Genomic DNA, 22,258 nt, shown 5'->3' on the forward strand with positions numbered 1-22,258 from the left:
CAATGTGTAATGAGTCAACGTAGTTCTTTCACTTTTCTATGCATTTTGATTTACTGAGACACACTTGTGATCGGGAAAATGATACACTGCCATCTGTCGTTCACAAAGCTACATTACACTTACAAACATTTAAAAATAAAGAGCATAGGCAGACTTTGAACTTTTCTTCAAATGTAACGTCGTCTGGGAAACGAATCAACTTAAAACAGTTGGCTGAAATAAAAATAATTCTTTACTTGTTTAGTAATGCAAGAAAAGAGTTTTTTTTTTCGGGTTATGAGCATGTAAACCATGTCAACACCTTGTGGCGTTTACCTGATGTCACTTCATGAGTCCCTTGTGGGAGGCATGCTAAGCAGCTGGTGTCTGATTTCTGTGTTCCCCGTACGTTTAATTAGGTTAATTAGTTTCAGCTTTTGTTTTGAAGTTAAAAAAAAAAAACTGACTCACCGGCTGCTCACTAATTAGAGTTAATTGTGTTCGAGATAATATAAGAGAAGCTGTGAAAACGCGGCGGCCTCCCAGCAGCGCCAAGACTTTGGATATTGGATGACGATGAATGGTCTTCCGGAGAGGTCGCGATTGTTCGCCTGTACCCACGCTGACTGTGGAGCGACTTTCCCAAGGGAGTGGAAGCTGAAAGAACACGAGACTGTGCACACCGGAGCAGTAAGGCAAATGCTTTGAATAACTCTCGCATCGCTTGTTTTCAAAGCTGGCGCGTGTTAACGTGCGTCCCCACAGCGCCCGTGTCTGTGCGCCATCGCTGGATGCGGCCGTAGCTTCAAGAGGAAATGCCACCTGAGACGCCACTTGCTTCAGCACGAAGGGAAGAGGCAGTTCCAGTAAGTACGCCAGACTTAATCTGCACTTCATCAACAAGCGTCTCATTCTTACTTCTGGTGTTCAGATGCAATATTGAAGGTTGCGCAAAAGCTTTCTTCCTCGCACACAAGCTGAAGAGGCATCTGCGCGTCGCTCATGGAGATAAAGAAAACATTTTCGAGGTTTGTGTCGGCTGCGTTTGCCCACTAGATGGCGACAAAGTAGCGTTTAGTTTGAAGTCATTGAGTAACTTTAATTTTTTTTAAAACTTTCCTTTTGTAGTGCAGCCAACCGAACTGCACTCTCAGCTTCAAGAAGCGCAGAATGTTGAAGTTGCACTTACAGGAGCATAATGTGCCAGCAGCGTTCAAGTATGTACTAATTTGGCTTGTATTTTAAAGAAAATGCCGTTTGCTACACTTTTAACTGCTAATTTTTGTAACATTTTTCTAATGTTTAGTGTTTGTTCACTCTGTCTGGATGTACAGATGTACTAAAGGTGGATGTACTGCAACATTCAACTCCCACATTGCCCGCAAAGCCCATGAGAAGAAGCATGCAGGTTTGATTCCTACCGGCCGACTGCTGGCATTTCTTAATCTGTGAAAAGACGTTTTAAAATGTTGTCAGGAGGTTTTTATCTGTTTTATATTGTCAGGTTATCGCTGCCATCATGATGGCTGCCAGGTGCTTGAACACACCTGGGGAAAACTTCTGAAACACATGGCCAAACATCCAGGTAAAAAAAAAAAAAAAAACTTGCCATGCTTAAAAATGCAGTTGGAACAAGAGCTGGCTCAGACTGTTTGTGATGAGCAAAGATTAATTTGAGATTTACAGTTTTGCATGAAATCTTATTTCAGAAAGTGACTGGTGCAGTATCAAACTCTGAATCACTTTAATGTGTTTCAGAAAGTCAAAGGCAAATATAATGCGACTTTCTCATCCTGAATAAGCTTTTCTCTTAGGTCAAGTCTCGCTAAAAATAATCATGTCTTGGATGCAGCGTCTGATTAATCACTTCTGCTTCACAGCTACTTTTACCTGCTCGGTCTGCAAGAAGGTCTTTAAGAAAGCCGGTTCTCTGCGCAGACACAAACGAAGCCATGCTTCCCACAAGCCTGTGCTCGTGTGTCCAAGAGAGAACTGCCAGGCCCATTTCTCCACGACCTTTAACCTGGAGCACCACATCCGCAAGGTGCACCTTCAGCTGTTGAAGTACAAGTGTTCCTTCCCCAACTGCCCTCGGATGTTCGCCATGAGGGTTGGTATCCGAAAACGTCGCCTTCATAATAAACATGACTGAATTTGACTAGAATCAAATTAAATGCCTTTTTTTTATCGCACAGGAGAGTTTGCAAAGGCACCTTCTTCGCCACGATCCCACTGCCACCATAATAATGGTAACGCTTCAAAGTGTAAGATTTTGTTGAGAATTCTGTCATTTTAACTTTATTTTATCCCAACAGAAACGGAAGAGGCCAAAGAAAACCTGGCAGAAGCGCCTGAATGGAAACAGTCAGTCATTCGTCGAGGAGAACCTGGGTCGCCTCTTCGCGTGTCGAATGCGGATTTCCAGACGTGCCAAAGTGGAAGCGGACCTCTCTGGGCTGTTCAACGAACGCAAGATCCCTCACTATGTGGACCCAGAAGTCAACCTACGGGACTTGTTTGGGATCAAGCAGCCCTGTCCTTTTGAGGTCCTAGAAGCTGCACCAGTGAGAAGTTAATGCACACAGTGACTGCATTTTGTTTTGCTGGATTAATTGGGGCCCTTTTATTTAGTTTAACTCTAATTTTATGACTTGAGGACATGGAGAAAACTAAGTTTCTGAGTTTCTTGTACGCTGACCCAATAAAATAAGTTTGTTTAACCTAAAGCTGTTACTGACTTGGTATTCTGTTGCAGGGTCTGCCCGTCTGCAACAAGTGATCAGCTATTCATTGACCTTTAATTGCGATGCTAAGCATCTTGTTGTTTGCCCACTCAAACAGCTGCTGTCCTCCTGCAGCCCTTGTGCGCCTGCTTGGGCTGCAGATTTTGGTTGGCGCTCAATAGAAATGAACAAAACTGCACATGACTAAAGGCTGAATCACAGTAACTTTGTGGGTGGATTGGATTAGAACAAAGTCTGCATATTTGGCCACAATGAAGGCTTTGAACGCATTTGAGAAAATGGCTCAACACTTTAAACATGACTTGCTAGTTGTGACTTAAGTAAAAGTGGGTTTTTTAGCTTTCCTGGTCAGTGACATGGATGTTCTCTGTAGCTGAAATCTTCCAGTCAAAATGAAAAGTATCAAAAGCTGTAAAGTCGAGTTCAGATTTGGGTTCAAAGATATTTTCAGTTTTAATTTTGCAACTGGTTTAAATTTGGCCTTTAAGAGTGAAGATGTTTCTCGAAGCTTTAAAATCGTATCTGTAATGACCTTTAGAAGGTGAAAATAATTTTTATTGTCTTTGAATAAGTCATTGTAAGTTTCTATTGGAAAATTCCTGCTTCAGTGAAGCAGGGTGAGCTTAATTTCAAAGATCTGTAACAGGCTGACAGATAAAGTTTGAATGGAGTTTCTCGCCCCTCTTTTGAAGGTCAATTTCTCCGCTTTTCAGCCTCCGGCTATCTGCTCAGCCACTTCATGCCCCAAACATTGAGTTACAACAGCTGACTTGCATGTTCAGTCGAGCTCACAGTTTCCATTTGCAGTTACTCACAGCTAGCCTTAGCTGTTCTCTGAATCATCTAATTGTCTTGGGTGTACTAGCTGTAAAGCTTACTTACAAAATGAAGATAAAAGCCTCTTAATGACTGCCTCTTCAAGTTAAAATTGCTTTGGATGTGCAGTGTGGCTTTCAGTCAAATGCTAAGGAAAGCTGGATGTTTCAGAAAGGTGAACATTTTTCTTTTTAGCTTCAGCTGAAAAATTTCTGCTGTTATGACGTTTAGATGGTGCCGGCTTTCATCAGTGGCACAGAAACTGCGTGTCCTGTTGCCAGTAAATAACCTGATTAGCAAATCCATGACTCGAACTGTAAACCTCAGCTGTAGGACTTTGCTTTCAGGAAATGCCATGTCGATTACCCACAAAGCAAGACCTTTAACTTTTTGAGGTAGCCTTTGGATCTCGTCACAAAGGCCAGAGGGGAATAAATGAAACTGAATCTTTCTCCACCATGACGAGTTTCAAATTAGATTTATTTGACTTTAGGCAAAACATAACTTCAAATAATTAAACTTCTGATATTTTCACAAAGTACATTAAATAATTCTAAAAATTTTGACATTTACTGAAGAAAAACCACTTCAAACTATTTTCATAGGATAACATTTCTGCCCCTAGAGTTGCAAAATTTAAGCAAGTTTGATTAAATTTGCAGAAGCTTATAGTTCTACTGTGACGTTTTGAGGCATGAATTTAATATAGTTTGGGTTTTCATTCATTTGAACCAGTCTCCCCTTTGGGGGTGGCTAAAAATGATGTAAGATCTAGCATCGTTATTGAAAATAGGAGCTGTATGAACACATTTGAGCATAATGGGGAATTTCTCTGGTACATCAAACTGGTTGGGTTAGTTTTAGTTGGATAGTTCTTCAATAGGGCTGAGGTGTTTATTTGGTAGTTCACCTGTATTATTATGGCTGCACAGTGGTGCAGTTGGTAGAGCTGTTGCCTTGCAGCAAGAAGGTTCTGGGTTTGATTCCCAAAATAATTCTCAAAAATACACAATTCAAAATTAAGTATATATGTTATCAAGCAACCCTGAAAGAAATGATTCAAAGACATAATTAAATGCCACAAATGAGTGTAAAATCCATGATGAATGTATTTAAACTTTTGCTCTACTTCAAAGCCCAAATGCTGCAACCTCATATCTTATTTTGCAAAATTCATTATTCAGCTGAGGCATTTTTAATTTAAATAGTAACCCACTTTTTTCCCCCAGTCTTATTCACAGAAAATCCGAAATGAAAAAAAAAAAAAAATCTGCACTCTTGCCGTGCAAAGAAAACGAAACAAGGAGATAAATCAAAGTAGGTTAACTACAGTCGTCATGTCCTGATTTAGCCTGCATGTTCCAGAATAGATGACCCAAAACCTTTAACCACTCCAGTTTCTTCTTTTCCCATGGCCTTGTTTTAAGGCTTTTCATAGCAGAAACGCACGTGCACACCAAACCGACAGGAGAAAGTGGATGATGAGGAGACGCCTTCTGCACAGGTGCAAACAAAATCGGCTCTTCTGCCTCCTTCTATTATTATTCCTTACTGTCCTTGGCCTGTTTTACTTTTTTTCTCTACATTTGTGACCCTGGTTGAGGATAAGAGAGTTATTGGCTGTAACCTTAGTAGCAGATTGATATGCTTCTTTAAATTGATATACAGAACACGAACCAGTCATATCAGGTTTTCATTGCATAAAAAATGAGACCATAATGTGATCTAGCTCAATTCAACTGTAAAAGAAATAAATTTTAGAATAAAAAAAATATATATATATAATCTGGTTACAATAGTGGGAAACTCTTAAACTTTAATGAATCCATTTTTATTTTAATATTCTGTCTTGTTGAGTACACACCCAGCTTAAGTCATAGTGAATCTGCAAACCAGGAACAAACTGCAACTCTATTTGTATCCTTTTCACATTTTCCTCTCTCATCTTAAATCATAATTTGCAATATGAGCTTGTGATATGCTATAAGACTTAAAAGAGACTTGTAGTAGAAATGCTTCAGTCATGAAGACGTAAAAACACCATGGCTTTTTATATCTACCATGGTGCACTGAAGACAGTCAAAGCAGAGATACCAACCGGCTGACGGCAACGCTGAAGGAGCTCCAGGATTTCCTGCCAAGCTCTGGTTGTGTTCTACGTGTGATAAAAATCTTCTCTTTTTTTTGTTTTCCTGCATGTCTGGACAAATTAGTAGCAATGCAAAACGGAAACCTTTTCTTTCAAAGAAAACATTTAAGCTTGGCTAAAATTGACCTGATGAAACCAAACTCAACTTTGAGTCACCATTCCAAAAGATATGTTTAATACAAAAACCACTCAGCAGTCCTCAGAGAAAATCATAGTGCTGGCAGCATCATAAACTGGGATTACTTTTCTTTTTATGGAACTGTTATTTTTTTTCAAAACAAGAAAATGTTCCAAATGCTGTCCAGTTTTGACTGAAAATCTTTGCAGTTTTAGCATCACGGTGAAACTAAACATGCATCCAAAACAACAAACGAATGACTGAATGAGAGGGAAAATGAATTTAGACTGATATGGCCAGAGTTCAGAACTACATTCAGTCGAAGGTCTGTAATGTCTTGTAAAGAGGACAATAAGTGTCTGCTGCTTCTGCAAAACGTTTGGGAAATGCATTCAAAATGTCAGACGCTGACAGATTTCTCTGAAAAATACAAACTGATGAAAAATGTCAAAATGTTCTTCAAAAAAGTATTATTTTCAGGATTCACAAGCATAACATATCAGGTTGTTGCCTTGATAAATATCACATGTTTGGACTAAGTTTTGAAATTGACTCATTTCATCACAGAACCTGGCATTTTAACAAGGTCAGGAAAAAAAAATCTACAGGGAAAAAGTGGGAAGAAATGAATGCTCACAATCTGATCAAAAGCTTATATTTTAATCAAAGAATTTCTTGACCTTTCTTAAAAGTGTAAAGAAGGTGGATTTTAAACTAATCAGAAGTCCGAAGACCACATTTTACTCTTAAGAAGGGGAGCTAATGCAGACATTAGTCTCGAGTTCATTTGAAAATGTCCCCTTGGCTTTGGCCATCTACCACAGTCAAACAGAACAAAGAAAGCCTTATGTGGTCCAAAACCAGGCTGCTGTGTCGCCTCTTACTTGAAACTGACTTTGGTATTAGTGGTTACCCACTATGCAGATTCCTCTGGAACGGGATGTACAAGGCAAAAGCGAGCCTTGCTAGTTAAGCTGAAGCTTGTCTTCCCAGTTTAATTGAATAGGGAAGAAAAAAAAAACAAAAAACAGTTCAGCAGCAAGAAGTATTTTGCCAACCTAATCGACAACTCTAATCAGTCCCGGTTCTGATCAGACAGACAAGGCTTCTTGTGTTTCTGATTCTTTCTAAGACTGATGAGCCATAGTGAGGTTGCCACGACTGGTCAGCCAATCAGAGATGGAATTTGGTGAACATGTTGCATTACACAACCAACCAGAAACAACTGAAACTTTTTTTCATTCTTCATTTCTTTGAGACAAAGACATAGAAACTACACTGCTCAAAAAAATAAAGGGAACACTCAAATAACACATCCTAGATCTGAATGAATGAAATATTCTCATTGAATACTTTGTTCTGTACAAAGTTGAATGTGCTGACAACAAAATCACACAAAAATCATCAATGGAAATCAAATTTATTAACCAATGGAGGCCTGGATTTGGAGCCACACACAAAACTAAAGTGAAATGTTCCCTTTATTTTTTTGAGCAGTATATTTTTAAAAAGCTTTGTCTGTGCCTGTTTTAAAAGTAGACTGAAAATCCTCCCATCTTCTGTACTTGATGGGGAGGATTTCTCCTGTATCTAGTGCAAACTGCAGAATAAAGATGGAGAATATGGTGTACTTTCAGTGCTGATAAGCATAATAAAAAATGCTGAAGATGGATTCCGGGCTGGCCTTCATGCTTTTAATTAATCTAAAATACAACATTAAAGGAGTGGACTTACCGGATTCAGTGGCGTATCTGTATGAAGCTCGCTGACGACTGCAAATGACTGTGACTCACCATCGATGGCTTATTTCCACTTTTTCTACCTTTCCTACTCGGACGATTATACAGAATATACAATGTATACATAAATATAAACAGCTTGCAAAGCAGTACACGTGCACACCTGCTTGGTGTAAATTCTCCAGAGGATTTTCTGCTGTCTCAACAAAATATATACTTAGGAAATACAGACTGCTTCATAACCCAACCAAGATCATTTCAAGAAAGGTTACATTTTCACCCTGTGGTTTGTGTTTCAAACTGCATGCAGCACTCACAGAAATTAGTGGTTATTTTTGACTGGATTATGCAAGACTGTAGGTACACAGGTGGATAATTTCATTTTGTTGCATTCATTGTGAAGCACAAGTGTAAAAAAAAAAATTATGGAACGTTTGATTCCAACTAGAAAAAAAAATTTAAACATCTGACACACAAATTGGATAATAAGATTTTATTTTGAAAGTAAGATTAAAATGACTCCTTCAAAAGACCAACTTTTACCGTTTCTTGATCCCACAGCAGTGACCTTTTATTGAACTAATATGTCATTTATTTCACCTGTGTCTCGTTCCCCGGGCTGCGTTTGAGCCGTCTAACCCCGACTTTACCCACTGTTTGCTTTGAGTGAAATTTTAATAGTGCCGCAACTCCATGAGCAACGATAAAACTTCAATAAAGCAGAGACAGCATGTGGACTAATAAACCTTAGTGGTGTATTGTATCACATACGGCAGCAAAAAAAATTTGCCGACGCAAATTGATCTGGTTTTCAAATGGGCTTTGCAGGCAGGAGTCCTCAGTTTCTAGGAAACTGGAACAGACACAGCAGTGACCAGCAAGCTGAAAGTCATCCAAGAAGACAGAGATTGATAGTGTTTGTTTTTTTTTTACTTCAGACAGTCTGATATTTGTGTGGAAGCTTTTCTTCTCCAGTGGACCACTGCATAATTGACTGTTTTGTCCTGCACATTAGGTCGACTGGCAGGAGAAGAAACATCATGCTTTCCACTAACCCTGTTGTTACAAAAGTAATTTGCCATTAGCATTTTGGCTGTTTATCATTTCATTTAATCACTAAATAATCTCCCCTGATACATCTCTTCTCTTTCTTTTCACCACATATCGTGATGAGGTGATTTTTCACGGTAAAATGATTTTTCTTTAAGCATTGTTGCCTTTTTATGATGAAGAAGAAAATGTGAAGTGGGCAGAATGAGCTGAGGAAATATGTCTTTCTAATGGTGAAGCATTGACATTTTGTTTTTAATGACAAGTTATTCTGTATCTTCTGTCATACTCACAGCTGATGCTTGTAGCATGAATTAGACGCTTGTAAAATTTCTATTAACTGCAACAAGCATAAGTCTTTATCTACTTGCCAGGCTTGATAGTTTGAAAGCATGCCAGGAAAAAAAACCTCTTCTCTGACCTACCATCACAAATGTAATGATATGGAAATTGCAAGCTGAAGTTCAACTTTAACTGGAATTGCATGTTTTGGTCATGAAACAAAAGATGATGAAAAAGCTCCCTATGTGCACTGTTGAGCATGATGCACGGTCCTGTTTATATTTCAAATGTTGTGGTAACCCTCAGCATCATGTGTTGCTTGGAATACCAGGACACTTTCAGTAAAAATCTGATGGACTCTGCCAGACAACTGGACAAGGGTCATCAGTCAAAGGTCCCAAAGTTGGCAAGGTTAAAGGGCCTAACAAGCAAACAAACTAAAGGAATTATGAAAAATGTCTTAGAAAGACTGAAATACAAATAAATGGATGAGGGAAAAAGTTACCAAAATAAAACCTTTGTGGCCATTTTGAAAGCCTGGAGAACTGCTGCCCAAAAAATAAGCAGTCTTACAAGTTTAATGACATATTTAGAGAAACTAAAGGCTGCTGCCTTTTCAAGCTGCTTTAGAGTCAATACTCATTCACTGTGACACGAATCTGTGTAACTCAGTCCCTAATACAAACAGAGCAACTCTAAATGACACGCTGACATGATTTATGTCCGGAGAGTATCGGAGCCATTTTGATCCGATTAGCAGTGATTTTCTCAGCCGATGATCTGTGTTTCCAGAGATGAGATCTGATAACCAGACACACAAATCTGGGTTTGATTACACTTCCTTTTGTTGACATGCACATTACGACCTCCAGTGATGTCCTCATTTCCTCATATTCATTGTGTCTGCTGCTCCATCGATCAAAGTCCGGGCCTTTGATAAGGACGTTGTAGTCGAGTCGAGCTCCATCAGTAATTAAAAGTGCTGCAAGCGATCCAATCAGGGAGTGTGAGAGTTGTCTTGTTTTACAACGCGTTGAGATGAAGAAAGCTTGTGCTGCTATGTCATCGTTCATCCCAGAGGTTAGGTAATAAAAATGTGATTGGCTCCGCTGTGACATTGCTAAGACCTTTTTGTTTCCACTTATGTTTTTGAACTTTTCACATTGGATTAGTCCGAGACCCACAACGAGGTTTTATTTTTTATTTTTTGATTGACTCTAACCAGCTGTTAATTCATTATAAATGAAAATGCACCAAGAGGACCATGGACGAGTGTTTATTAGCAGGCATGTCATTCAGAGTGATTAGTTTTCATGAGCTCAGGGAAAGGTCGCATGAACCAGAAAATTGAAAGAAACGCGTTACATATTTTGCAACCTGTTCATCCCTTCGGGGAAATGTTTTCAGAAAATGTAATTTAGCGGGCATGGCATGAAATGAATGTTGGGAAGACAGGACAACACTAACCAGGAGGCCAGACGCAGGAACACAAACTAACAGGTGTTCCTCAATTTTACCGTAAAAACAATATTTTTGCTTTGATATGCTCTCAAATGACAAAGGAAACAATGCACACAAATTTGTTTTGTTATTCTATTGTTTCTGATTATCATTTAAAAATGTTATTAAAGTACTTGGTGGACACCTATGTTCCATCTACTGTCTGTCTGCAGAACTTTATCCAGGACGACTTCTGTGACGTCCTCAGGCTCATCTATGGGGAAAAAAAACAACAAAAAAAAACTTGTAAAAGTGCACACAGGGTCAGTACGGCCCGCTGTACTGCGCACAGAGTAGAAAACTTGTGGGATCTAAATGATCCCGACTCTTAATATTGTGGGAGGATTAAATAAAATTTAGTTTGGGCCTCACATAAACTGGGTCGCTCCTGCTTTTAAGGTGAATCAGATTTAAGATACTACACTGAGAAAAATTTGACCAATGGTTACTTAAAAAAATTGTGGCAACAAAGTGACACGTAATATAATTGAATAGAATTTAAGTTCTACAATTTTGATTAAAAAGTATTGAATGTGTTAACTTAACTTAAAAAAATGAAGTACATCTTAATAAAAGCAACAGCTTAAATGTGTTTGATTTATTAATATCAATGCAAATGATCATTTATATTGCCCAAAAATATTTAGTAAATCCAAGTCAATTTTACAAGAAAAACTAATTTTTATTTACTAAATATCTGAGCAAAAATGATGTAGATTTATTAAATATCTGGGGGAAATTTAATCATATTTACTAATAATCTAGGTGAAATTAACTTATATTTATTAATTAAATGGGTGAAATTGATTTACATTTACTAAACATCAACATAAAAATTATTTGGATTAAGTAAATAATACAAATAATATCAACTCATATTGTAGCACATTATTGGTTAATTCAACACATTAAAACTGTTGTTCTTATTAATCTGTAGCTAAAATAATTGATCAATTTTAAGTTTTTATTTGTATCATAGCACTTTAAATCTATTCAATAATATTGAATGTCACTTTGTTGCCATAATTTTTCTGTGTCTAATTTACACAATATCCTGACCAAACTTGAGTGGCATCAAAAAATAACAAATTACAATGCATAAAACAGCAGCAGCATTTATTTGTGCAATGTTATAAAACGTGTTTATCCAGCACCAACTAGTGCAAAATTCCTAAATACAATAAAACAGAGAAGGGGCAATATATATCAGTATCAAGTCAAAAACATAGTGCCACTCTGCTCAAAGTATAGTTAACATGATTTTTTAGAACCATCACATCAACAACAATCAACATGGACTCAGTTAAACTTGCTTCAACAATTTATCAATCACATAAGAGTTCACTTTATGTTTAAAGGGAACTCTTATGTTCACTTTTGGGCTCTGCATGTTTAAGGCATGCAGAGCCCAAATCAAGTATGCACATAAAACTTACCTGGGGAAAACACATGACAAGATGTGAGAGTTGGGCGAGACCTTTGAGGCATAAAAACTTCCATTTTCTTTTTTTGAATGTTTATGCTACATCTTGTCACTGTGTTGGGGCCCTTGGCTCCGTGACACTTACTTTCTTTTTCGAAAAATAAGTTGAAAGACAGAACTGGAAAAAAACATATTAAATAAAGTGCAAATGAAACACAACAAAGTTTTCCAGCCTGCAGATCATCACCCTTCAGTGGTGAAGCCTGCATGGACTCTCCAAAAAGGCAATAGTGGATGCTCTATGCTGTATAAAAGGGACAAGGGTTCATGTGACAGACCTGAACAGATCCAAGCCATATAATAGGCACATGAGAACAAGGGGTCAGTCCTTAGAAAGGGTGGTTAACTGTAATGTACTGCAAGAAAAAATACACAATGCAGAAATCCACTGAACTGAAAATGACCCTAATTTTAACTAACTTCACCGAGCATTTCACAAAGTTTTGCGTGTTGGTTTTGACAGTGACTTGTCTATTCCCTTTTGTTTAGCAAGGGTCCGTTTTCTTAAGCCAGTAGTTTATTCCTGAGGCTGTTCACTTTTGGGGAGAGCTTTGAACTATCCAGCCCGAGGAGAAGTTTCTGAAACGCTTCAAACGTGTATCTGAGCTCCTTTGGATAGGCGAGATTCACAGCATACGCCAACCCAACAAGCAGGGAGCAAGCCCTTGGAAAGTTACCCAGAGCAGTTAGAATTTTCATGCCGTCCACCACGATACCGATGTCTGGATCCTCTGACGTGTTAGCTTTGATGTTGTAGATCTTCAGGCTTTGAACAGCAAGGTCCTGTGACACACTGTCTTCATCAGCATCCTGTAATAGCAAGAACATTGTGCGTATCAGACAGTGCAGCCAAAGGAGAAGGTTCCATTTCCCAAATTGCTTGCAACTGTTTGGACAAGAAAATCTGGAGTTTGCCAGCCGTTGCTTGTAATGCACTCTATTTATGTCAGTGTTTTAGACAAATCTGAGATAACACAAAAAAACGCACATAATTTAAAAAGGAAAAATATATATATAAATCAATCATAATAATATATTATATTATAATCAATTATGCAATGAGGAGCTGAACAGTTACAAATATTTCTAAATGAAGTTTCTGAAATTAAATCAATCCATTACACTATTATTTCTTCCTGGCAATGTCTTGATTAATATCTTATTCTGCGTTGCCTCAGTCTTTCTGTAAAAATGTCTTTGTATTCACAAAGCAGCGTCTTGGCCTTCATTTCTTAGCTCACTTTTAGGGACAAATTGCCAAGACTTAAAAAAAAAAAAGTTATGGTTAGGTAAAGCATTCTTAGGAAAAAAATTACATAAATTGCTGACAAGTTTTAAATTATGCCAGTTGGTGAAATCAAATTGAGATAGCATTCTGCACTAGCATTTAAAAATTACTTAATGGAAAATAAGAATTTAAACACACTTAACAGAGGACAATGATATACCTTGCCAAGAACTACTGGGAGAAATACAGTTATGACTATTTTGTGATTTGACTTTCCAACAAATAACAAGTACAAGAGATGAGAGAAATCACCTACTTTATATTTTAACATCTAATTCAACTTACATCGTACTCTTTTAAGAGTTCATCTGTAGATTCCCCAAGGTACATCATCAAACATCGAATGATAACATCTCTGGTCATGTTGATGTCAGGATTGCTTGGAGTCTGAAACGAAAAAAAGAAACACCAGGTGGTTTATATTACTGTTAATACTGAGTTCCTGTGCGGTCTTGGGGACCAGTGTAATAAAACACTACTCATACAAATTCTCATGCGATTATTTCATATTCCATTTATAAAGACAATCACAGGCTAACCTCCAGTAAATTTAAGTAATGATATTCCAGAAGTTTAAACACAAAACTTTGAGAATAAAATATTATCAACGATAATGCTCAATGAAAGATACCTTGAGTAGGATAGCCTGCAATCTCAACCCCATGCTTCCGCCCTTCGAGTGGAAGAGGTTCAGAAGTCGAGGAGTATATTCATCCAGTTTGGACATGAACTTTGATTCAAGATGCACCATTGTGATTCTGTGAAACTCATCCTGGATCTGAAAGACAAATCATGAAACCAGTTTTAAAGCATCAAATATTACAAACATACATACTGTTCTTACGACATTTTTCAAAAGCAAGAAGAAGAAGAAGCAAGAAGAATCTGATCGTGGTGACTCTCATACACACCTTGCTTAAAATCGCTCGAAGAATAGGATTTGTGTGTTCTACTTTTGTGTTTCAAAAATGTATTGTATATATTTGTCTGAAAGGTGGCGAGCTGGCGGCAGCACGGTGACAGAAGACGACAACATCCAAACTTTTGCTCGACCGAGAAAACAACCAGTGGAAAACGACGCGTTGGATTGACAGCAGGCAGAGGTAAAACTCTGCCTTGTCCGTAAGTACCGCTATCCACCACAGTCAGCAGAACAGCGAGAGATCGGCTGTGCTTGGACAACGCGTCTGGCCCAGGGTGTCTGTGTTCACAGAGCGACAGTGCGGCTAGCTTGCTGCGGCTAGCTTGCTAACATCGCGGCTGCTAACCGGGACGAGGCCAACGCCCGGCAGCTAACCGACCTAACCGAGAAAACAACCAGTGGAAAACGACGCGTTGGATTGACAGCAGGCAGAGGTAAAACTCTGCCTTGTCCGTAAGTACCGCTATCCACCACAGTCAGCTGAACAGCGAGAGATCGGCTGTGCTTGGACAACGCGTCTGGCCCAGGGTGTCTGTGTTCACAGAGCGACAGTGCGGCTAGCTTGCTGCGGCTAGCTTGCTGCGGCTAGCTTGCTAACATCGCGGCTGCTAACCGGGACGAGGCCAACGTCCGGCAGTTAACCGACCTAACAGAGGACAAAACCAGTGGAAAACGATACGTTGGATTGACAGCAAGCCGAGAGAGACAGTGCAGTGGCCTCCAACTGCTGAGTAGGAGCCTTAAGGAAGCGACAGGCAAAAAGAAGCGAAATAATGCCTCCAAAAGGATCCAAGACCGACGGGAGACAAGATGAGGACTATGTATCACTCACGCAAGTCAAAGAGTTGCTGAGCCAGCAAAAGCAAATGTATATGGAGTTACTCCAACAACAACAGGACAATTTTAAGGGTTTTGTTAAAATCATTGTGGACACTACTAACACCAGAATGGACGCAATGACACGAGAACTACAGGACATTAAAACCAGCCTGCAATTTACACAGAAAGATATTGACGACATTAAAGTAGAAAGTGCTAAGCACAAGAACCGAAGTGACACGGTGCAGTCAGACATATTTAAAGTATGTGAGGGTATGATGACTATCACTGATAAAATGGAGTACCTTGAGGGGCAATCAAGGAGAAACAATCTGGTTTTTGATGGAATTACTGAATCACCAAATGAGACTTGGGCTGAGACTGAGGAGAAAGTGAAAACTATTTTAAATGAAAAGCTAAACTTTCAACATAAGGTTGATATTGAGAGAGCTCACCGCACCGGTAAACATAGAGGAGACAGACCCAGGCCCATTGTTGTCAAATTTTTACGATACAAGGACAGATCAACTATTCTGCAGAGCACCAAGGCACTTAAGGGATCTAAGATTTTCATTAACGAAGACTTCACGGATGCAGTAAGGAAAAGGAGGGCGGAACTAATGCCGGACTTAAAAGCAGCGCGTCAAAGAGGGGACATCGCTTACCTACGTTATGATAAGTTGATCACCCATCCACGTACTAGTACCCCTAAATTATCCAACAATGTATGACAGACAGCCAGACATAGCTGACGTTCACTTCTGAAAGAGAAACATGAAACAGATCATGGCCTATGAGGATATAGAGCTACCAGTATTCCAACACAGAAACTATCATCAGCAAGATATTGAAACTGACATTGATCCTGATAACTTCTATAATGTCAGCAATGATAGTTGTCACTATTACAGCGATGATCAGTTCAACAACAGCATTAAAACAGAACAAAAGCTGTCAATAATTCACTTTAATAGCAGAAGCCTTTATGCAAATTTTGACAGCATCAAACAATACCTCCAACAACTTTCACAGACCTTCAATGTTATTGCCTTATCAGAAACTTGGCTCAATAGTGATAAGGGCATAGATTTTGAAATAAATGGTTATGAAATGGTTTGTAAGAACAGAGAAAACAAAAATGGAGGGGGAGTAGCTTTATATGTTGACAAGAAGATTAATTATAAGTTGATCGAAACAATGTCAACTGTGATGGACAACATGTTTGAATGTGTGACTATAGAAATACTCGTGGAAAAAAGGAAAAATGTCTTAGTGAGTTGCATTTATAGAGCCCCTGGATCAAACATTGAGGTACTCAACAACTGGATAGAAGAAAAATTTATAACAATTAATCAAAAAATAACATTTTTCTGTGGGGATTTCAATATTGACCTTCTCAATCCAAATAAACATAGAATGACTGAAGAATTTATTAACACCATGTTCAGTTTAAGCCTGTATCCTAAAATCACCAGGCCCAGTCGCATTACATCGCACTGCGCTACCTTAATTGATAATATTTTTACAAATGTGCTGGAAAATAATTTAACTAGTGGAATATTAATGAATGACATAACTGATCACTTACCAGTGTTCATAGTCTACGACTGTAAGTGCAAAACAGACGATCAAAAAATAGAGACGCATTACAGACGGGTTACGTCTGAAGAGACACTAAAAGCTCTACAAGCTGAGTTGTTGGCCTACGATTGGAGATTAATATATAAAATGAATGATGTGAATTTAGCATATGAAGAATTTTTAAAAACATTTAAAATATTATATAACAAGCACTGCCCAATCAAACAATATAACAGGAAAAGCAATCAAAAAAATGAACAGTGGATCACAAAAGGAATACAAAAGGCATGTAAAAAGAAAAACAAACTTTATAGAGAATTTCTAAAACATAGAACGTCTGAATCAGAAAACAAATATAAGAAATATAAAAATAAGTTAACTAATATTATAAAAACATGTAAAAAGGACTATTATCATAAATTACTGGATAGGAATAAAAACAACATTAAGGAAACATGGAATATTTTAAATAGAGTTATTAGAAAATCTAACAATAACAACTATCCAGACTATTTTATAGATAATGAACAGAATATTACTGATTTGAAAAGTGTCGTCAATAATTTCAATAGATTTTTTGTTAATATAGGACCTCAATTAGCAGAAAAAATACCGACTACAAAAACTGCAACTCAGCAATATCTAATTGAGAATAATCCCAGCTCCTTATATCTCAACCCTGTACTAGAAGAAGAAATCATAAACATTGTGAATAACTGTAAAAATAAGACTTCCACTGACTGTGATGATCTGGACATGAAAACTATTAAAATAGTAATTAAAGGAATCTCTAAACCACTAACTTATATTTGCAATTTATCATTTCAAACAGGATCATTTCCCAACAAAATGAAAATAGCTAAGGTCAAACCAATGTATAAAACTGGCAACAAACACCTCTTCACTAACTACAGGCCTGTCTCTCTTCTCCCACAATTTTCTAAAATCCTGGAAAAACTCTTTAAGAAAAGACTGGAACAATTCATAGAAAAACATTCGCTACTTATTAGCAGTCAATATGGATTCAGAGCAAACAGGTCAACATCGCTGGCTGTAACTGACTTAATAGAAGAAATAACCAACGCAACAGATAGTAAGAAACTGGCAGTAGGGATATTTATAGATCTAAAGAAAGCTTTTGATACAATAAATCATGAAATCTTACTTAAAAAATTAGAACGCTATGGAATTAGGGGAGTAGTTTCTGACTGGATGAGGAGTTATTTAAAGAGCCGGAAACAATTTGTGAAATTGGGAGATGTGGAATCTGATTGGCAGGAGACTGTCTGTGGAGTACCACAAGGATCAGTATTGGGACCAATTTTATTTAATCTTTATATAAATGATATCAGTAAAGTGTCCAATGTATTAAAATTTATCTTATTCGCTGATGACACAAATATTCTAGCCTCTGGCGACAATTTAGAGCATCTTCTCTCAACAGTCACTTCAGAGATTAGTAAGTTAAAGATATGGTTTGACCATAACAAATTATCCCTAAATTTGGACAAGACGAAAATCATGGTCTTTGGGAACTGTTATAAAAATACTGAAATCCAAGTTCAAATAGAGGACGTAACTCTACAAAGGGTTTTTGCTAATAAGTTCCTCGGTCTAATAATAGATGACAAAATCAGTTGGAAACCTCATATTAAACATTTACAGAGTAAACTCAGTAGAAGTATATCCATATTGGCTAGAGCTAGACATGTATTGAATGCTAAATCACTTCATATTCTATATAACTCTCTGATTTTACCATATCTATCATATTGCTGTGAAGTGTGGGGAGTTAATTACAAGAGCTCTTTACATCCGGTAACCGTCCTACAGAAACGAGCCATTAGAATCATCCATAATGTCGGTTATTATGAGCATACAAACCCACTCTTCATAAAATCCAGAATTCTCAAATTTGACGAGCTTGTAGAATTTAAAATGGCTCAGTTTATGTTCAAAGTATCTAAAAAGTTGTTACCTGAGCACATACAGAGCACGTTTTCTGAAAGAGAAGGGGGGTATAACTTAAGGGGTCACTCAAACTTCAAGATCCGCAATTTTAGAACAACAAGAAAAAGCTTCTGTATTTCAATTAAAGGTGTAAAGTTATGGAACAAGTTACATGAAGATTTAAAACAAAGCAATAGTTTAACACAATTCAAAAGAAAGTACAAAGAGGTAATTTTCAATAGATACACATATGGGTGACAGAAAGCAATAAGGTGTGTATTGCAGATAACTTGGTGTAAGGGTTTAGAAAGACAAACCAGCATAAAATGGGAAAATGTATAGGTAAATATTAGTAACTGTTACTTCTGACTGCCACTTTGATTGTGATTTTTTTAATGACAGTAGGACTCTAAAGTTTCAAGTGTTTAGGGGGTAGGAGTTTATAAGTTCTCACTTCTTCCTACCCCATTTTGAGCATGACATGTTAACTGAAACAAAAAAATCTGTATTTTCTCTTCTTTCTTATGCACTTCTTGTTACTGTGCACTATTTTATTTTTATATTTGTATCATGTTCGAATAAAATTTCATTTCATTTCATTTGAAAGCTGCATCCTTCAAATACACAAAAGACAGTTTCATGGCTCTTCAGGTGATTTCCTATATGCTGAAAGTAGTCCTTCTCTGTAGAACAACTAGCACTGCAAACTAAACACTTAAAAGCAGGGATGATTCCTGGCTGTATACTGCCATGAGCTGTATGATACCTGGACAAATGTGTGTGAAGGGCACCCTGTGTTTTAAATGAGCAAGGGCAACTGTCATATAGACATGGCTGGGTTTGCCCACGACCAAATGTTGCGTGTTGTAGTCTGTAATGTTTTAGTAGATTCCCTTTTGTTGCAGACAAAGACTTGCAGATCTTACACTGCCACCCCATAGGCCAGAACCTAAGATAATAAGAAAAAAAAGGTGTTTTTAATTTAGTGTATAACTAGTAGCCTACATCACGAATGGATCTAGTAATTAAATAATGTGCCAGGGCTGAACAACTAATCAAAATTTTATCAAAATTGCAATACAGCCTACTGCAATATTCAAATCACAGGAGGTACAATATTTCTTACATTTCTTAAAAAATTATTTTAAATTAAATGTTCTGCTGCAAAGATGTCCTGGCCTACACATCCTAATCTAGAGACTTAAAAAAAACATCCGTTACACATCCCTGCAAGAATCACGCCATAATCATCTTATTTTTTTTTAATGAAAATAAGAAAACAATTATACAAAATTATATTTCCCTCAGAAATTGCAAATCATTTCGCAACTGTAATGTCACTGAAAAGATCATCACAATTAAGTTTTTTTTTTTTAAATCATCCAGCTCTATAATATACCAACTATGGATGAATACCTCATCCAATCCCACTTCAAAAAATGAACTATCGTTTTAAGATGTTAAGACAAAAATATGAAACAGATTTTAAGGTAATATGCACATCAACAAATGCCAAAAAATAAATATTAAAATCAAAGATGCCCAAAACGGACTAAGGAAACATTTCTCTCCCTCTCTCTGTGGCAGCTCAGAGTCAGTACGAAGCTACATACTGATTTCAACCCAACATTCACAGACGCATCTCACTGTAACTGTTGATCTGTCAGTGTGAGCTGCAGCCACAGTTTGAAAGCATAACGTTTTTCCGAGAAAACGGGAAAAATGAGGAAGCCGTTTGTGCCAACTGAATGTAACTAACGTAATGTTAATGGAGAGCCTCAGTGAGAGCCGGTGAACTGGGGTTTAGCAAAACACCAGCCAGTGTGCTCAAAACACGCCAAATTAAAAGAAGAAAGAAGAAACAGCGCACTTTGTCTGAAAATGTAACTATGCAAAACGGCTGATTTTTCTTTCGAAATGTGTAACGTTATAAAAACTGATTAGAAATCTGCTTTTAACATGCTACTTGAGTAAAAATGTTACTTGAGTACATTTTAATTGTAAAAACTACATGCAGTAACTTCAAACGAAACTCCTGAGTTGATTAGCTCATTGATTATCTCACCGTTGAAAACAACGTCTGTTCCTCCATTATGGTGCCCAAACATGCTAGCTAGCTTGTTAAGGTGGGGGAGGGGAAGCTTGGGCTGAGGCCAAGAAACTAAATTAGATAAAAGAGTAGCTTGTATTCTACGGCCACTATTTAACGGTATTATGTTAGTCACATTAAATTGTAACATTGAGACTACTTTTTCAATCATTGCAATGCATTTAGTCAAATCAAAAACGACGTAGACTGACTTCGAATCCTTCACAATATAACTTAATTGACTTGCTGTACAGTAAAGTTGCCATGTTTGCTAATTTGCAGTAACTTAAGACAATGTTTAACTGCTACAGACACTTGAATTGTTTAACTAAGAACACTTAAAACATGTCTTACCTTTAAGCGAACGGTAGTGCACGAAATGCTGAGCAGACGCGATGTTCCTGTGATGAAAATGCCTTGGGCGGGAAAAAGTCAAGGCCTCCCAAATGAGTAAAATTTATCAATTTTCTGCATTTTTGATTTTACCAATGAAAATAAATAAATAATACTTATTGTTTTTTTGCTGATTATATTTAAATAAAAACAGAGTAAAATGCAATTAAAAAAATATTCAAATTTGGTTAATTCAGCTCAGTGAGATTCAAAACTGCACACAGTCTTTTTTATTATGTATAGTTTGCTCTTATTTATTTAGTAAATATTACTTAACCCTGATCACACTTTTTTCAGTGTATGTTTTATGTATTTATTTATTTATTTTTACTAGAAAGCTTTGCTTTTAGTTAAAAATAACATTGTTTTCCCATTATAAGCTTTGTGGATTTCATATGTTGTTATTTGTACTATGTACTATGGTTTGACTGTGCCTGGCAGTGATATGACATAAAAATCCTTCGACTGAAATCTATTTATAACATAAGTGATTCCTGTTGCAGACGTAGTAAAGCCACTTCAAGGTAGGGGTGTCGCTGTGTTTTACTGTATTTGGTGTGTTCTTTTTTCAAGGACTTTATTTTATTGTCTATAAATAAACAAGCTGCTCTGCATTCCCAGAGAGATCTACTGTCTGTCTGCAGAACTTTATCCAGGACGACGTCTGTGACGTCCTCAGGCTCATGTATGGGGAAAAAGAGGGACGAGCACAGCTCCAGATAGGAAATACGAGCAGACAACTTGGCATTTTACCTTTAGTTTACTTCTTTCGAATGCTAAAACACAAAGCCGTTTTACCTCAAGGAGAGCCAAGTCAATGCACATAACAAACAGAGCCTCTAAAATACACAGAGTTAACACTGATTTTAGTAAAAAATGAGGAAAAAGTTGCAACTGGACACATTAATTATACATGACAGCGCTCTGCAACAAATCCAATCTGATACATGATAACATAACAACAAACTGCAGCCTAAATGTACTTATAAAGCTAAATAATATTGAGGCAAACATTTGTCCTGCAGTGCATAGACTTAAGCGATCTCTGCAGATAGCTGCAGCCCAGCTTGATTTTCTTCAGATGTCTTCTGCAGCAACTGTTCCACAATCCCTGTTGACCTTTGCAGCCTTCTCTCATTTATTTTCCACTCAGGAAACCTGCTCCTGAGAGTGTATTTTCAAAATTTTCCACCTTTTCAGCTCAAGAATCTTTTGTTTTTGTTATGAGAAACATCACAAATAATTACATTTTATTTGGAATTCATTTAGCAAAGTTATTATCATCACGCTGCTATCAGCATGAGAAATAATTAGTCTCTCTCTCAGAGTCAAGTCATCCGTCATGAGTTAATTCAG

General features: G+C 37.4%; 2 protein-coding genes across 2 annotated transcripts; one reads left to right on the forward strand and one right to left on the reverse strand.

Moving 5' to 3' along the window:
* Nucleotides 1-474: 474 nt before the first annotated feature.
* 42sp43 (P43 5S RNA-binding protein) lies at nucleotides 475-2,705 on the forward strand. The gene is made up of 9 exons (XM_014993318.2): nucleotides 475-669; nucleotides 745-845; nucleotides 911-1,007; nucleotides 1,108-1,196; nucleotides 1,314-1,387; nucleotides 1,484-1,564; nucleotides 1,860-2,089; nucleotides 2,175-2,228; nucleotides 2,295-2,705. The coding sequence occupies exons 1-9, from the start codon at nucleotides 550-552 to the stop codon at nucleotides 2,553-2,555; spliced, it is 1,107 nt and encodes a 368-aa protein (XP_014848804.2). The 5' UTR covers nucleotides 475-549; the 3' UTR covers nucleotides 2,556-2,705.
* Nucleotides 2,706-11,471: 8,766 nt separating this feature from the next.
* On the reverse strand, nucleotides 11,472-15,645 carry LOC148158065 (uncharacterized). Its single transcript, XM_088007685.1, has 3 exons — nucleotides 13,780-15,645; nucleotides 13,434-13,535; nucleotides 11,472-12,670 (listed from the first exon to the last, which is right to left on the reverse strand). Exons 1-3 carry the CDS (start codon nucleotides 13,897-13,899, stop codon nucleotides 12,365-12,367), a joined length of 528 nt encoding a protein of 175 aa, XP_087863811.1. The 5' UTR covers nucleotides 13,900-15,645; the 3' UTR covers nucleotides 11,472-12,364.
* Between the last annotated feature and the right edge of the window lie 6,613 nt (nucleotides 15,646-22,258).

The sequence above is a fragment of the Poecilia mexicana genome, unplaced genomic scaffold (genome assembly GCF_051168715.1).
Source record: "Poecilia mexicana isolate PSO_F unplaced genomic scaffold, ASM5116871v1 scaffold_8, whole genome shotgun sequence".
Classification (NCBI taxonomy): domain Eukaryota; kingdom Metazoa; phylum Chordata; class Actinopteri; order Cyprinodontiformes; family Poeciliidae; genus Poecilia; species Poecilia mexicana.